Source organism: Rhinopithecus bieti, unplaced genomic scaffold (genome assembly GCF_001698545.2).
Source record: "Rhinopithecus bieti isolate Rb0 unplaced genomic scaffold, ASM169854v2 scaffold_28055, whole genome shotgun sequence".
Taxonomy (NCBI): domain Eukaryota; kingdom Metazoa; phylum Chordata; class Mammalia; order Primates; family Cercopithecidae; genus Rhinopithecus; species Rhinopithecus bieti.
Window position 1 is genome coordinate 1,503,849 of NW_016812914.1, and position 12,951 is coordinate 1,516,799.

The 12,951-nt window shown below is 48.8% G+C and overlaps 1 protein-coding gene across 2 annotated transcripts in view; it reads right to left on the reverse strand.

Moving 5' to 3' along the window:
• The window catches only part of CHAF1A (chromatin assembly factor 1 subunit A), a 47,392-nt gene that overhangs the window by 26,384 nt on the left and 8,057 nt on the right, over nt 1-12,951 (reverse strand). For both annotated transcript variants that reach the window (XM_017847194.1, XM_017847195.1), the window contains 2 exons: nt 11,496-12,352; nt 2,868-2,924 (listed from right to left, as the gene is read on the reverse strand). In XM_017847194.1, the coding sequence (XP_017702683.1) occupies nt 2,868-2,924; nt 11,496-12,352 (914 nt within the window). The remainder of the gene's footprint in view (nt 1-2,867; nt 2,925-11,495; nt 12,353-12,951) is intronic.

The window sequence follows — 12,951 nt, forward strand, 5'->3', positions numbered from 1 at the left end:
AAAAAAAAAAAAAAAAAAAAAAAAAACCCACGCTCACCTGCCCAGCTCCACAGGTACCCGCTCCTAATACCGCATGAGGACCACGTGTCATCCAATATGGGCTTCCCATGTGTCTGGAGTCTGACAGCTCAGCTTTCAGTTTGGGTTAGGAGTATCTGCCCTTGTCTCTAAGGAAATATTCTAAATGTGTTCCAATACATCTCTGGTAGCTTTAACAAAAGCCACGGAGACACGGCCTGGAAGATGTCTGATGTTCATTTCCTGCGAGCGTCCTGTGTGACTGCATCTGACATACAAGACACATGAGGAAGATGACCGTCTGGACTGAACAAGTAGACTATAAACATAACTGGGTGGAGAAGAGTCTCCCGCCCTGTTGCTAAGCAGGAAATAGAAGGCTTCTAGAAACTGCAGGTGAATCAGGTGTCTTCAGCCACACTTGGGTATTTTCTCCACACCCCCAACCAGGTATGCGGGACTCGGAGATTCCAATGAGCTTAAAAAGAGCTCTTGTTCCAAAGAATGAGATAAACTGTAAAAATGAAAATCAGGCCAGGCATGTTGGCTCACACCTGTAGTCCCAGCACTCTGGGAGGCCGAGGTGGGTGGATCACCTGAAGTCAGGAGTTTGAGACCAGCCTGACATGGCGAAACCCTGTCTCTACTAAAAATACAAAAAAATTAGCCAGGCGTGGTGGTGTGTGCCTGTAATCCCAGCTACTCAAGAGGCTGAGGCAGGAGAATTGCTTGAACCTGGGAGGTAGTGGCCGCAGTGAGCCGAGATTGCACCACTGCACTCCAGCCTAGGCAACAGAGACAGACTCCGTCTCAATAAAAAAAATAATAAAATAGGCCGGGCGCGGTGGCTCAAGCCTGTAATCCCAGCACTTTGGGAGGCCGAGACGGGCGGATCACGAGGTCAGAAGATCAAGACCATCCTGGCTAACATGGTGAAACCCCGTCTCTACTAAAAAATACAAAAAAACTAGCCAGGCGAGGTGGCGGGCGCCTGTAGTCCCAGCTACTCAGAAGGCTGAGGCAGTAGAACGGCGTAAAAAACCCGGGAGGCGGAGCTTGCAGTGAGCTGAGATCCGGCCATTGCACTCCAGCCTGGGCGACAGAGCGAGACTCCGTCTCAAAAAAAAAGAAAAAAAAAAATAATAATAATAAAATAAAAATCAACCCCAAATCTGACCCACAAAAACTCAGTGCGGCCCTCAGGAAGCTCGGGAAATGCCCAGTGAACATCAGGGAGCTCAGGAAACACTCAGTAAACGTAGAGCCCGTGGTCACCAGGGCCCTCCTGTGAGCTGGCACTGGGTAGGCAAAGCCCAGAGGCCTTCCCTGGAGTTTTGGTTTGTTTCAGTATGACATGATGTTCAATTTCTCAAACCTTTAAGCTATAAGTAAAAAGCCCCCTGCGGCCACACGTGGTGGCTCAGGCCCGTAATCCTAGCACTTCGGGAGGCCGAGACAGGCGGATTGCCTGAGCTCAGGAGTTTCAGATCAGCCTGGGCAACATCGTGAAACCCCATCTCTACTAAAATACCAAAAAAAAAAAAAAAAAAAAAAATTAGCTGGGCGTGGCAGCATGCACCTGTAGTCCCAGCTACTCAGGAGACTGAGGCAGAAGAATTGCTTGAACCCGGGAGGTGGAGGTTGCAGTGAGCCAAGATCATGCCACTGCACTCCAGTTTGGTGACAGAGCAAGACTTTGTCTCAAAAACAAAACAAAACAAAAGCCAAAAGCCCCCTGCATTGCTGTGTGGAAAATGTGGTGATCCCCTCACAGAATAAGAGACTCAGCGGAGTCACTAAAGCATAATCGCCGGGCGCGGTGGCTCAAGCCTGTAATCCCAGCACTTTGGGAGGCCGAGACGGGCGGATCACAAGGTCAGGAGATCGAGACCATCCTGGATAACACGGTGAAACCCCGTCTCTACTAAAATACAAAAGCTAGCCGGGCAAGGTGGCGGGTGCCTGTAGTCCCAGCTACTCCGGAGGCTGAGGCAGGAGAATGGCGTAAACCCGGGAGGCGGAGCTTGCAGTGAGCTGAGATCCGGCCACTGCACTCCAGCCTGGGCGACAGAGCGAGACTCCGTCTCACAAAAAAATAAAAAAAAAAAAGAAAAAGAAAAAAAAAAAGCATAATCACCCACTGAGTGTAGGGGCTATTGAGATGTTACAGCACTTAGGAATAAGTGGAACTTCAATCCCTATTAAAGAGACAGGACTGGCCGGGCGCAGTGGCCCACGCCTGTAATCCCAGCACTTTGGGAGGTCAAGGCAGGTGGATCATGAGGTCAGGAGATGAGACCATCCTGGCTAACATGGTGAAACCCCGTCTCTACTAAAAACATAAAAAATTAGCCAGGCGAGGTGGTGGGCACCTGTAGTCCCAGATACTCGGGAGGCTGAGGCAGGAGAATGGCGTGAACCTGGGAGGCAGAGCTTGCAGTGAGCCGAGATCACAGCACTGCACTCCAGCCTGGGCAACAGAGCGCGACACCATCTCAAAAAAAAAAAAAGAGAGAGAGACAGGACTACAGGGAAATGCACTGCGTTTTTGGAAGGTAATTTGAAGCTACAAAGGGATGCTGAACCATTAAGACAGTGGTAGTACTACTGATAAAAGCTTAGAAAAGGCCACACACAAAACCTTAGGACTCACTCAGCAAAGCAAAAAATGACAGAATCCACAATCCATGAAGTCCAAGTACTTAAAATGAAGCAGGAATCAAAATGATGGTCAGAGAAGGCTGGGGAAAACGTAAAAACTGGACCAAAGGAACTCCAAAGGGCTTTGCTTACTATTTAATGCAAAAAGCACAGCAGGTTAATTTTCTATTTCAGGAAAAATGTCTTACTCTTTGCAGTCTGAGCTTGTTCTTCTCTGTAGAGCCTTTGACGAATTTCTTAGTTATCTGAAACAGAAGACGTTTATCTTTAAACATGGGTTATTTCAATCGCTTCGAGAAAAAGAGAAACCTTTCCAGGTGATCGGTTTTTCCACCAATAGAACCAAAATGTCATAGCAGGGTCACAAACTCCAGTAAGCATGCACACATGTGTGTATCTGGGATTAGATAACAGGGGAGACTGTGGAGGCAGATAAAGAAATGAGTGAAGCATGCCATGCGCAAGAAAAACAAGGCAAGCTCAGAAATAAAGGCAACAGACAAGGCTGGGCACGGTGGCTCATGCATGTAATCCTAGCACTTTGGGAGGCCGAGGTGGGCAGATCACTTGAGGTCAGGAGTTCGAGACCAGCCTGGCCAACATGGCAAAACCCCATCTCTACTAAAAATACAAAAATTAGACGGGCGTGGTGGCAGGTGCTTGTAATCCCAGCTACTCAGGAGGCTGAGGCAGAAGAATCACTTGAACCCAGGAGAAGGAGGTTGCAGTGAGCCAAGATTGCACCACTATACTCCTGCCTGGGTAACAGGGTGAGACTCTGTCTTTTAAAAAAAAAAAAAAAAAGACAGCTGGCCTGGGCAACAGGGAGGATGGATTTATAGCAAATGAGAGAGGACCTGCCTGTCCAAAGGGAATGGAGCTCTTACAGGAACATAGGTCCCTATTTGCTGATCCTTCCAATTTCTCCGAGAAGCTGATATTGGGAATTTCATGCGAATTTTCTAGGTGTTTAAAATGGACACAGATGGGCACAGTGGCTCATGCCTGTAATCCCAGCACTTTGGGAGGTCAAGGCAGGAGGATCGCTTGAGTCCAGGAGTTCAAGACCAGCCTGGGCAACAAAGCAAGACCCTGTCTCTAAAAAAAACTTTTTAATTAGTTGGGTGTTGTGGTACACATCTGTAGTCCCAGCTACTCAGGAGTCTGGGGTGGGAGGATCATTTGAGCCCAGGAGGCTGAGGCTGCACTGAGCTGTCCAACCTGGGTGACAGAGTGAGACTGTCTCAAAAAAAAAAAAAAAAAAAAGATACTAAATTAATCAAATAAAACATGTCTCCAGGTTGGTTTCCTGTGCACCACTAATTTACATTGTCTAGCTCAACTCTGCTTTTTATTTTATTTTTGAGATGGAGTCTCACTCCTGTGGCAGAGGCTGGAGTGCAGTGAGTGCCACCATCTCTGATCACTGCAACTTCCACCTCCAGGTTCAAGCGATTCTCCCTCCTCTGCCTCTTAAGTAGCTGGGATTATAGGCGTGCACCGCCACGCCCGGCTGATTTTTGTATTTTTAGTAGAGATGGGGTTTTGCCATGTTGGCCAGGCTGGTCTTGAACTCCTGACCTCAGGTGATCCACCCACCTCGGCCTCCCAAAGTGCTAGGATTACAGGCGTGAACCACCATGCCTAGTCAACTCTGCTTTTTAGAGTGTGGAGTGAAAGCTTAAGACAAAAGGGAAACTTGCTGGGGTTGTCTAGGACCTCTACATTCTAGGGCACAATATTTTCTATCACCTATCTTCAAACTGAGCATGAGCTACTAGGAATTACCAATAGGACCCATGGTGTGACTCACCATCCACCTGAATGGTCCCAGGGAGGAAGACGAACAGGGAGTCTGGACTTTGGCCTAAACTATCTCCCAGCGGGACAGGGAATCCTGAAAACCAAACTAGTAGAAGTGAAGAGCAGTGGGAAGAGAGGCTTAACACTGGGAAGAAATAGTTCTCTGGGTTCATTGCAGACTTGCAGTGTAAGGCTGAAGTTGAACTGAAAAACCAAAGGCCCATTTTCCTGGCAATGGTCTGATGGGTCAACAAAATTATGGAAGCGATTTTTTTTTTTTTTTTTGAGACGGAGTCTCACTCTGTCACCCAGGGTGGAGTGCAGTGGCGCAATCTAGGCTCACTGCAAGCTCTGCCTCCTGGGTTCAAGCGATTCTCCTGCCTCAGTCTGCTGAGTAGTTGGGACTATAGGCGCCCACCACCATGCCTGGCTAATTTTTTTGTATTTTTAGTAGAGACGAGGTTTCACCGTGTTAGCCAGGATGGTCTCCATCTCCTGACCTCGTGATCCGCCCGCCTCAGCCTCCCCAAGTGCTAGGATTAAAGGCGTGAGCCACCGCGCCTGGCCAACAGTGATTTCTTTATCTGGGAAAGCTGAAGCCCTGACTAGGCCCTCACAGAATAAAAGCTTCAGATGAATGAACTCAAGAAGACAGCCTTTCCACCTGGGTCCCACTGAGTCCTTTCTGGACTAAACCTTTCTTTAGGGAAAGGCCAAGTCGCTGTGAGAAGGATGCCCGTGTTGGCGGGAGCTCCTTCACCACCGAGATCGAGCAGGGTGCTCAGTCTTTGCTGAGAATGTGGCAACAGAAATGCCAGCCCGAGGCAGCCTCACCAAATGCTGCAGAAAAAGCATGTCTTTCCAGCATCCATTCTGCCTGCCAAGGCTGTGTTCCCCCCGCCCCCCGAGGGATTTAACTGCAGAATGTGGGAGGCGCAGCTCTCCGGGGCTGCCCTTTGTGTTCAGAAATTATAGTATGGAATATGATCTCGGGGCGGCAGGGAACTCAGTTGCTTAGTCCTGCCCATACCTGAAGCTCAGCTGCACAATCTCCTGCCTCTTACAATGCTCCCCCTCTGCTATGAGTCCAAGAATAATAGACTTGATATGACCGGCAAGAGCCCGCTCAGTAATCCCCAACAACCAAAACAGAGCAATTACGGCTTAATTTAAAACCAGTATCTCTTTTATTTTACCAAACACTCAGATGGACCTTGATGTCTGGCGAAACTTTATCTTCTTGAAATTTGACCCAAGTGTTTATAGATCTCACTCTCAAAATTCTATGCAACGCTGCCACATTCTACCCAGCTGCAGCCAGGTCACACAGCACCCTCAACTGCCAAAAACGTGATCCAGGATCCCAGAAGGAAGCCAAAACACAAAACCTGACAATCCCAAGGAGTCGGGACAGAGCTCACTATGGGTGGGCATGAAAATTCCTGCACCCTTTCTCGGATAATCCTCTCAGAGCCTATGGACTCTGATTTTATACTAAAGGGTATCTAATTTCCAAGCCCAGATCAGATAAGGAGATAAAAACTAACATCAGGGGAGCGAAGGCAGGGGGAAAAGAGAAAACCTCAAATTGGCCCGAGTAGAGTGCAAGCTGGGAAAATAAGAACGCACAGTTCTCCTTAACAGCCCAAGGCCACTTGTAGAAGGAAGCTCAAGGGAACAATCATTTTGTGAAAGCCAAACACAGAAACAACAGAACTGAGAAGACAGCTCTGTAACCCACAGCACGTCCACACCATGGGATATCACGCAGCAGAGAGCTCGATCTTTCCGTCCTAACATAAAAAACATCTAAGACTCCCCTAAGTAACACAGACAGATATTTACAGTATACGTTATACACAAGGAAACAAAATGATACTGGGTGTTTCCTAGAGATCTCTCTGGATATGCAGGACACAAAAAAATACAAGGTGATGATGATGATCATAATGGCCACCTCCTGGGAGAACAGAGGGCTGCTAGGTTTCCATTCTTTCTTTCCTTTTTGTTTTTTTGAGACAGGGTCTGACTGTTGCCAGGCTGGAGCGCAGTGCAATCATGACTCACTGCAACCTCTGCCTCCTTGGCTCAAGTGATCCTTTCACCTCAGCCTCCCAAGGAGCTGGGACTTCAGGTGCATACCACCACCCTGCTAATTTTTGTATTTTTTGTACAGACAGGGTTTCACCATGTTGGTCAAGCCGGTTTCGAACTCCTAGGCTCAAGTGATCCTCCCACCTCGGCTTCCCAAAGTGCTAGGATTACAGGCATGAGCCACTGCACCTGGACCATTATTTCTTTTAAACATGGAGAATTTATTACAAATGTAACTTCAAGTATATGGAAAGAAGTTCCAGCAATCTCGGAACAGAGGCAAGCCACAGATTCCAGGAACACAACTGCACCAACATGATCATTTGTGGAATAATCATCTCGATCACTAACAGAAAAGGCTAAATTACAAGTCTGATTGCAAACAAACTTCAGAAATGGTTCTTTCCCACAGGGTGGAAAACTCTAATACTAAAAAGGAACACTTCAGCCATTCAAAGGACCCCAGGAGTATCTGAAGAGGATCTTTCTAAACCACTGTTTTCCAAAGTGAGATTCTCCAGATCCTGCAGTACTAAAACAACAAAAACCAAAACAAACAAAAACACGCCCTGAAGCTCCCAGAACAGGGACAGCAGGATCTGTATAGAAACAAACTCCCATTTTCTTTTATTTTAAAGAAGGAAAAAAGAAGGCAAGCCAGCCCACAAAGTACAGTGGCAATGACTGCCCCGGGGCTCAGTGCAGATTTCACGGTACCAGCTCCACGAAGAACAGACCCCAGTGACAAGCACACAGATTACACAGCAGCACGAAACAATCTGCAAGCTTCCTACCGGCTCGCCCTTGCAATCTGGAAAGAGCTGCTGGTGGGGAGGGAACGTGTGAAAACAATGTATTCCCCAGAGTAACAGGGGTTGTCGCCGGGGGTGGCTCGGACCTCATGGCAAGGAAAGGTGTTAAGAGTTAGGTACCAACTGGCCGGCGCGGTGGCTCATGCCTGTAATCCCAGCACTTTGGGAAGCTGAGGTGGGTGGATCACGAGGTCAGGAGTTCGAGACAAACGTGGTGAAACCCCGTCTTTACCAAAAATAGAAAAATTAGTCAGGCCTGGTGGCGCACGCCTGTAATCCTAGCTACTCGGGAGGCTGAGACAGGAGAATCACTTGAACCCAGGAGGCAGAGGTTGCAGGAGCCGAGATCACACCATTGCACTCCAGCCTGGGCAACAGAGTGAGACTTTGTCTCAAAAGAATAAATAAAAATTAAAAAAAAAAAAAAAGAGTTAGGTACCAAGTATGAAGCAAATCAACCAACCCAGAAATGCAGGACTCCTCAAAGGTACAGAGATAACTTAGGGAGTTGGGGGTAGAGTCTCTTCCAGCCGGGATCTCAGGGCATGCGGAGGCCTCCTGATAATCGCTTCCCTCATAGCTTTGGTGACTGACAGGCCCTCTGGGAGTGGTTGTGGCCGCTTTCTGCCATAGGCTCTGGGCTAGCTTGAAGCCTTTACCGCCTGCAAATTATCTAAAGAGTTGGGATAATACTGCCTTCCAGTGCATTCCAAAACCTGGAGCCTGTGTTCAGAACAAGATCTAGTATCCTAAATGCAGGGTTTCCTAAATGTCGCACACTGGGTTCATGTGCTCACTTGTTTTAGAAAGCGGGCAGGATTGTGTCACCATGATGACCAACGAGGTGACTTCCCAGTTTGTAGACTAGGCTGTGGACATGGAAACAAACTTAATGGAAATATGTGCTTGTGTCCTGTTCTTTTTTTTAATTTTTTTTCTGAGACGGAGTTTTGCTCGTTACCCAGACTGGAGTGCAGTGGCGCGATCTCAGGTCACCGCAACCTCCGCCTCCTGGGTTCAAGCGGTTCTCCTGCCTCAGCCTCCAGAGTAGCTGGGATTACAGGCACACCCCACCACACCCAGCTACTTTTTTATTTTTAGTAGAGACAGGGTTTCTCTATGTTGGTCAGCCTGGTCTCGAACTTCCGACCTCAGGTGATCCACCCACCTCGGTCTCCCTAAGTGCTGGGATGACAGGTGTGAGCCACCGTGCCCGGCCATGTGTCCTGTTCTTGCTAAACGGCTGCAACACACCACAGGACGAAACTCTGCAACGCGGCAGCAGCCTGGAAGAAATTCAAGTGATCGAATGTACACTACAGGACGGCCAATGGGGAGACACTTCAGCGCTGATTTTGGGAGACTGTGTGGTGGCTTAGGTAGAAGTTGAAATGTGTACATCCCAGTCTGGCACATTTCGCATCTTAGAAGAGGGTACTAGGCTTAGTACCTGAGTGATGAAATAATCTGTACAACAAACCCCTATGACAAGAGTTTACCTATATAACAAACCAGCACATACAAAAAAAAGAAGACTGGGGCAGTGGTTCGTGCCTGTAATCCCAGTACTTTGGGAGGCCAAGGCGAGCGGATCACTTGAGGTCAGAAGCTTGAGACCAGCCTGGCCAACGTGGTGAAACCTGTTCTCTACCCGAAAAAATACAAAAATTAGCCAGGCGTGGTCGTGGGCACCTGTAATCCCAGCTACTCAGAGGCTGAGGCAGGAAAATCTCTCGAATCCAGAAGGTGGAGGTTGCAGTGAGCCGACATCATGCCACTGCACTCCAGCCTGGGCGACAGGGTGACATGTCTCAAAAAAAAAAAAAAAAAAAAAAAAAAAAAAAAAGTGTTCCACTTATTCCAATCCAACATTGTCATGAACCTAAAAGAGGAGTCATTTTTTCTTTTGCTTCTTCTGCAAGTGAAAGAGAGGAGAATGACATCATTTGGAAAAATAAATGGTTCGCCGGCCAAGTGCCGTGGCTCACGCCTGTGATGCCCCAGCACTTTGGGAGGCCAAGGGCCTCCCCTCCAACCTGAGGTGAGGAGTTCCAAGACCAGCCTGGCCATCATGGCAAGACTACCATCTTTATAAAAATATCAAAAATTGGGCCGGGCCCGGCGGTGGCTCAAGCCTCGTAATGCCGCAGCCACGTTTGGGAGGCCGAGACAAGGGCCGGACCCTGCACGAGGTCAGGAGAGGTCAGAGACCATCTGGCTAACATGGTGAAAACCCGTCTCTACTAAAAAATACAAAAAACTAGCCGGGGCCGAGTGAGGGCGGGCGCGCTGTAGTCCAAGCTACTGGGGAGGCTGAGGGCAAGGAGAATGGCGGGAAACCCAGAAGGCGGAGCCTTGCAGTGAGCTGACGATCCGGCACTGCAACTCCAGCCCCGGGCGACAGAGCCAGACTCCGTCTCAAAACAAAACAAAACAAAACAAAACACAAAAATTAGCTGAGCATGGTGGCAGGTGCCTCTAACCCCAGCTACTTGAGATGCTGAGGCAGAATTGCTTGAACCCAGGAGGCAGAGGTTGCAGTGAGCCTAGATGGCGCCACCGCACTCCAGCCTGGGTGACAGAGCAAGACTCTGTCTCAAAAAAAAAAAAAAAAAAAGAGAGAAAAAAAGAAAAGAAAAGAAATGGTTCCTTAGAGCTCAAAATCCCAAAAGTGAACAAGGTTGGTGGTTTATAGTCCAGGTGGTCTACTGTACCTGCTTACAGGTAGAGATTAAATGACCCATCTCAGGATCTACTCTCATATAAAGAGCCAACATGAACAAACAAAAGTGCTACAAAACCAAAAACAAAAAAAGGCATTGTCTCTTCCGGTTCTACATACTTAAGATAAAAAGTAAAAATATATAAAACCAAGAAAGACACCATTAAACACAGCATGAAACTTGTGACTGATTTTATCAGTTTGGTCCATAAGACCCTAAGGACACCATCGTGCTAATAATAAAACAGTAACAGGGACAGACCATGCAAAAGTCCCTCTTATGGGGTCCTTAAAAATTGTTCCAGATGGGGTCTCACTCTGTCATCCAGGCTGGAGCACGGTGGTGTGATCACAGCTCACTGCAGCCTGCAACTCCTCAGCTCAAGTGATCCTCCTGCTTCGGCTTCCCAGGTGGCTGGGACTACAGGCATGTGGCACCATGCCCGGATAATTAAAAAACATTTTTTTGCAGGGCTGGGTGCGGTGGCTCATGCCTGTAATCCCAGCACTTTGGGAGGCCAAGACGGGCAGATCACTTGAGGTCAGGAATCCAAGACCAGCCTGGCAAAGATAGTGAAACCCTGTCTCCACTAAAAATATAAGAATTAGCCAGGTGTGATAGTGCGCACCTGTAATCCCAGCTATTAGGGAGGCTGAGGCAGGAGAATCGCTTGAACCTGGGAGGCGGAGGTTGCAGTGAGCAGAGATCACGCCACTGAACTCCAGAGGCTGGGTGATAGAGTCGCTCTGTCAAAAAAATAAAAAAATATATATTTTTTTGTAGAGATGATGCCTTTGTTGCCCAGGTTGGTTTTGATCTTCAAGTGATCCTCCCACCTCAGCCTCCCCAAGTGCTGGGATGACGGGCATGAGCCATTGCGCCTGGACCGAGGTGAGGTTTTTAAGATGGGTGGCTGTGCTGACTCTACAGAATTCCCCATGTCATGCTTCCTGCCGTCTCACTGCCGCTTCAGTGCTCAGTGCGTCCATAGCCCCATCCCTACAGTTCTATGCTTAGATGGGAGGGGCACGGAGAAAGCTGGACCTGGAATCTCAAGTGAGGGGTTACAGCGCCAGCTCAGATCCTAATTCCCTAAAACGGCTAAGCTATCACTAATTAGATGTAAACAACGAAGGCAAAATAGCAGGGTGTTATCCACACAGTACACCAGGTACACAGTTGATGAATTAAGTCCCAGGCGCATCACAGCGAATGCAGAACTGAACACTGAGTTTTGATACAAGAACTCCATGTTGAGTCCCAGGACCTAGCCCGTGGCCCCGCTCACTGTGCCACAGACCAGCTGGGTGACCCGGTGGAGACTGACAGCGTGCTCTGAGATCCATGAGCACTGATGTGTAGGGACTCCATGGGAGATACTCACTCTGTGGACGGGCGTGGAGGTGGGGAAGGGACTGGTGCTGCTGTGCCGCTTTGTGGGAGCAGGCGGCCCCTCGGGAGAGCTGGTGGAAGAGGGAGAGCTCAGGGACGAATGACTGAGTACAGAGTCTTCTTCAGGACAAGATTCCAGCACCTCGCTCTCAGGGGTCATGTCCTTGCCTTGGGGTGTGGCTGGAGGGGACTTGGTTTGGGGCGGCCTCACAGCCAAGATGTCCTGCAAGACCACCATGGGCACCTTCCCTCTGAACAGGATGCCCCCAGCTTCACTCCAACTGTCCTGCTCCTTTCTGGAGCACAGTCTCAGACCACTCGTCAGCTCCAGGCAGCTCTGTGGTGAACATTCCTGGGAGTCACCTCTCCTCCCTGCACCTCCACAGCCAATACCTTCCTCCTCTGTTTTGTAAGGAATGTTTGAAAGGGTCTCTCCAGGAAATGCCAACTTGTCGTTCTGATTGGCCTTCAACGACCCCTGCTGATCCCTAGTGTCTTCTCGGTCGCCATTTACTGCTTCCCTGGAGGGAGAGGCTTCAGAACTTAGTTTATTGTGGTCCACAAGACTGTCTGGCTGCTCATTTGAGTCCTCTGTCAAATCAATGATGACTGGGCTCTGGCCAACACTGGTTTCGACTCTATTTCCTAAAAAGTTATCTAAGGAACCCTTCCCGTTGACAAGTTTCGGTCTAAAGTCTATGTCAGAACCCATATGACAGTCGTTTTCCAAGGTGTCCAAAGAGGCCTCCAAATCGGGGCTTTTACTTTGCACAGAAGTAACCCGATCATCTGACATGTCATCGTCTTTCCCCTTTGGGGCAAGATTGAGGCGCTTAAACGGCAGACGGGCTGAAACAAAGAGAAAGCCATCTTTAGTGAACGTTTCAAGTTAAAACCACTCATGCGCTTGAAAATTATTGACTTGTTGGGACATTGTGGTGGGGGATAATTTTAAAGTTTAAAAAGGGTCTATTTAGGCAGTGGCTCACACCTGTAATCCCAGCACTTTGGGAGGCCAAGGCAGGCAGATCACAAGGTCAGGAGTTCGAGACTGGACAGACCAAAACGGTGAAACCCCGTCTCTACTGAAAATACAAAATAGCTGGGTGTAGTGGTACGTGCCTGTAATCCCAGCTACTTGAGAAGCTGAGGCAGGAGGACAGCTTGAACCCAGGTGCTGGGATTACAGGCGTGAGTCACCATGCCCCACTTCAACATCCTAATTTAAAAAAAAAACAGGCCGGGCGCGGTGGCTCAAGCCTGTAATCCCAGCACTTTGGGAGGCCGAGACGGGCGGATCACGAGGTCAGGAGATCGAGACCATCCTGGCTAACACGGTGAAACCCCGTCTCTACTAAAAATACAAAAACTAGCCGGGCGAGGTGGCGGGCGCCTGTAGTCCCAGCTACTCGGGAGGCTGAGGCAGGAGAATGGCGTAAACCCGGGAG